At 49.4% G+C, this 4,359-nt stretch overlaps 1 protein-coding gene across 1 annotated transcript in view; it reads left to right on the top strand.

Moving 5' to 3' along the window:
- Nucleotides 1–4,359, top strand: part of DNAH17 (dynein axonemal heavy chain 17) — a 152,157-nt gene that overhangs the window by 94,018 nt on the left and 53,780 nt on the right. The window contains exons 42-45 of the mRNA XM_026455920.1: nt 57–159; nt 1,223–1,370; nt 1,739–1,830; nt 4,021–4,182. Of these exons, the coding sequence (XP_026311705.1) occupies nt 57–159; nt 1,223–1,370; nt 1,739–1,830; nt 4,021–4,182 (505 nt within the window). The remainder of the gene's footprint in view (nt 1–56; nt 160–1,222; nt 1,371–1,738; nt 1,831–4,020; nt 4,183–4,359) is intronic.

Below are 4,359 nucleotides of genomic sequence, written 5' to 3'. Positions count from 1 at the left end.
CAGGGGATGGCTCCTCCAGGCCGGGGGTGCAGCATGAACGCTGGTCTCCCCCTCAGGTACGACAGACATAAGCTGACGTTAAAAGACGTCCATAACTGTCAGTACGTGGCCTGCATGAACCCCACTTCTGGATCCTTCACCATCGACCCCAGGCTTCAGGTAAGCAGAAACCACACTCATTCCCGTCACCTGCCGTGAGTCTGAGGCTTGCTTCTGGCAAATGAGAGGAAAAACTTTGGTTTAGGATGTTAGGGCTGCAGGCTGACATTCTCTGGAGAAGTCCTTAACCTTGCAGACTGTATCAGAAAATTCCAGGGCATGGGGAGGACGGACAGCTAGCCAGCCTTCCCTGTGACCTGGTCAACTGGCAGAGTTAGCAGATAAAAATGCAGTCAAATCTGAACTCCAGATAAATACTTTTTTAGTCTAAGTATGTTACACACAATATTTGGGGCATACTGTTCTTTTGTTGTTGTTTTGTTTGTTTTTGTTTTGAGGCTGAGTCTCACTGTGATGCTCAGTTTGGAGTACAGTGGCACGATCTCGGCTCACTGCAACCTCTGCTTCCCAGGTTTAAGCGATTCTCCTGCCTCAGCCTGCCGAGTAGCTGAGACTACAGGTGTGCGCCACCACACCTGGCTGATTTTTGTATTTTTAGTCGAGAGGAGGTTTCACCATATTGGCCAGGCTGATCTTGAACTTCTGACCTCAAGTGATCCGCCCGCCTTGGTCTCCCAAAGTGCTGGGATTACAGACGTGAGTCACTGTGCCTGGCCTGGAACATACTCTTCTTAAAATATAGATAGATAGATAGACTAGATAGATAGATAGATAGATAGATAGATTTGTTGTTTGTCTGAAATTTAGATTTAGCAGGGCATCCTGTATTTTTTCTGTAGCCCTTACCCGGACAGACTTTGCCTCTAAGTTATCTAAACACACAGAGACCTGGATTTAAACCCAGGCCTGTGCTCTGAGCCCCTCTCTTGCCTATGCCAAAATTCTTCTTGAGAGCATGAAGTAAATGTGACTGTTTCACGTGTAGTGATACTTAATGCGGTTTTACCACGTGCAAGGCACAAGGAGGGTAACTGCCCATTCTGACAATGCCTAAAAGACCTTAGACCATGAGGACAGGGGCCACTCTCCCGCAAAGGTGGCCCTGGCCCCAGGCAGGTCCCCAAGAGCTGACTGACGGGAGTTTGTGGTGGTTCCCGGGCAGCGCCATTTCTGCGTGTTTGCTGTGAGCTTCCCCGGCCAGGAGGCCCTCACCACCATCTACAACACGATCCTGACACAGCACCTGGCCTTCCGCTCGGTCTCCATGGCTACTCAGAGGATAAGCAACCAGCTGGTGGCCGCGGCCCTGGGTAAGCTGGCTGGCCTCATCCCCTCTCCCGTCGGTAAAACCTACGGCTCTGTGGGCTGATGGTTCTTTACATTTTCCCTTGATAAATATTTTATTTGTACTTCTGAATCAATATTTTTAAAACGATGCTATGTTTCAGCAGGAGAAATTGTGAAATACAATTGCTTCATGGGGAGGTAGAGGCTAGGAAATTCGATACACAAATGATTTAAGGAGAACAGCAAACTTCCTTCCTCTTCGAAGAGCTGTGCAGATTTCTTACTCCAGTTGTCACCATTTTGTAGTCCATTGGCTTTAGAAACTTAAAGCTTGCACTTCCTGGGGCCATTAAGAGTACATAAGAATCGACGTGTCTTTTTCCTCTAACAGCTTTGCATCAGAAAGTTGCGGCAACATTTCTTCCCACGGCCATTAAGTTTCATTATGTCTTCAACCTCAGGGACCTCTCCAGTATTTTCCAGGTACTGCTCTTGTAGCTTTGTGTCATGCCCGCCTTACGGCCCAGTGCCCAGTCCACAGTTGCTTTCCTCACCACAGCTCTCAGGGAGGTGTGGACTGACGATGGTGGTGATAGTGATGGTAATGATAATGGTGGTGATGATGGTAATGGTGATGATGATGATAATGGTGGTGGTGATGGTGATGACGGTGGTGGTGACAGTGGTAGTGATGGTGGTAATGGTGATGGTGGTGGTAATGATGGTGGTGATGGCAATAGTAGTGATGGTGGTGATAATGGTGATGGTGATGATGGTGGTGGTGACAGTGGTAGTGATGGTGGTGATGGTGGTGGTGATGGTAAGAATGGCGATAATGATGGTGGTGATGATGGTGATAGTGGTAGTGATGGTGATGATAATGGTAGTGGTGGTGATGGTGATAATGGTGGTGGTAGTGATGATGGTGATGTGATCGTGGCGATGGTAATGTGGTGATGTGATGGTGGTGGTGGTGATGATGATGGTGATGATGTGGTCATGGTTATGATAGTGATGATGGTGGTGGTGATGATGATGGTGGTGATGATGGTGGTGATGGTGGTGGTGATGTGATGGTTATGATAGTGGTGGCGATGATGGTGGTGATGGTGATGATGGTGGTGATGGTGATGGTGGTGGTGATGGTGATGGTGGCGATGATGGTGGTGATGGTGATGATGATGATGGTGATGATGATGATGGTGATGGTGGTGGTGATGGTGGTGATGTGATGGTTATGATAGTGATGGTGATGGTGGTGATGATGGTGATGATGGTGATAATGGTGATGGTGATGATGATGGTGATGGTGGTGATGATGGTGATGGTGGTGATGATTGTGGTGATGTGATGGTTATGATAGTGATGGTGGTGGTGATATGATGGCGTAATGGTGATGATGGTGGTGTTATGGTGGTAATGGTAATGGTGGAGATGATGATAATGGCGATGGTGGTGACGATGGTGGTGATGGTGATGTGATAATGATGGTGGTGGTGGTGGTGATGGTTATGATGATAGTGATGGTGGTGATGGTAATATCTCATTTACTGACTGCTTACTCTGAGTCAGGGATTGGGTTTGGCACCTTACATTCCCATTTTCTCCTCCTCCAACAACACATAAGTTTAGTGCTTATATCCCCATTTTACTGAGCAGGAGTTTGCGGCTGAGGGAGGCTGAGTTATGCCCACCTCCTCCCATTTAAAGTATCAGCCCAGCCAGGTGCAGTGGCTCATGCCTGTAATCCCAGCACTTTGGGAGGCTGAGGCAGGCAGATCACGATGTCAGGAGTTCGAGACCAGCCTGGCCAACATGGTGAAACCCCATCACTACTAAAAATACAAAAATTAGCCAGGCATGGCGATGCGTGTCTCTGTAGTCCCGGCTACTCAGGAGGCTGAGGCAGGAGAATTACTTGAACCCAGGAGGCGGAGGTTGCAGTGAGCCGAGATCGTGCCACTGCACTCCAGCCTGGGCAACAGAGTGAGACTACATATCAAAAAGTAAAAATTAAAATAAAATAAAGTATCGGCCCAAATGCCACGCCCTCACAGAGGCCACTCCTCATCCCTCACACTCTGTCTCACTGCCCTGGGTGTTATTCAGAGCACACATCATAGTGTGCGGTTACCTTGTTTCTTTGTGTACCTGGCCACCTCCTGGCCACCTCCCTCACTAGCATTTCAACTCCACAGCATCAGGGTCTGTTGCATCATTGCTGTGCCTGGGAAATTTAAGGCCCTCAATAAGCTCTTGTCAAGCTTGCCCAGGGTTGCTTGCTTAGTAAATGGCCAAGCCAGGACTGGACCAGATAGGCTTGCTGCGGTACCCAAGCCTGTGACCTGCCCTGTGGCATCAGTCACCTGGTTCCCCTTGCAATTAGCCTCTTTTTTTCCCTCCTCCACCATTTACTCTACTAGAGGATGAGGCCCCAACCCTGTCCTGTGAGGAAAACTCCACATCTCTCAGGACACACACACACACTCTGTCATCCGGGTTTTGTGAGACCTCCATGATGAGTGGCTTCCCAGGCCCCAAGTGAATGCTGTGCCAACAGCTGAACAGGTCCCCTCACCCCGGGGGAGGGGCTGCTGCTCAGGTCATCTGTGTCTAGCACTGGGCTCGCCTTCATAACAGCCGATGGTGCCGACCATCCCGTGTTTGGGGCAGGGACTCTTATTTTCCACAGCAGAAGTTCTGAAAACCCCACTGGACCTTGTCCGCCTTTGGCTACATGAGGCTGAACGAGTGTATGGTGACAAAATGGTTGACGAAAAAGACCAGGAAACATTGCATAGAGTCACCATGGCCTCCACCAAGAAGTTCTTTGATGTAAGTCAAGCTGCTCAGTCCCTCTGCCGAGCCCAGAACGGCTCCAAGAGGGTGGAGCATTGGCAGCCAATGAGAACTGCAGCCCTCTCAGAAGGACCCTTTGTTGGGGGTGGGAAGATCCATGTTAGGTTCCACGCAATAATTCCAGCATGTGGCCATGGATCCGAGGGTTCCACG

This window comes from Piliocolobus tephrosceles, chromosome 16, assembly GCF_002776525.5.
Source record: "Piliocolobus tephrosceles isolate RC106 chromosome 16, ASM277652v3, whole genome shotgun sequence".
Classification (NCBI taxonomy): domain Eukaryota; kingdom Metazoa; phylum Chordata; class Mammalia; order Primates; family Cercopithecidae; genus Piliocolobus; species Piliocolobus tephrosceles.
The sequence above is the reverse complement of the archived record's forward strand: the minus strand, read 5'-3'. Positions and strand labels throughout refer to the sequence as shown.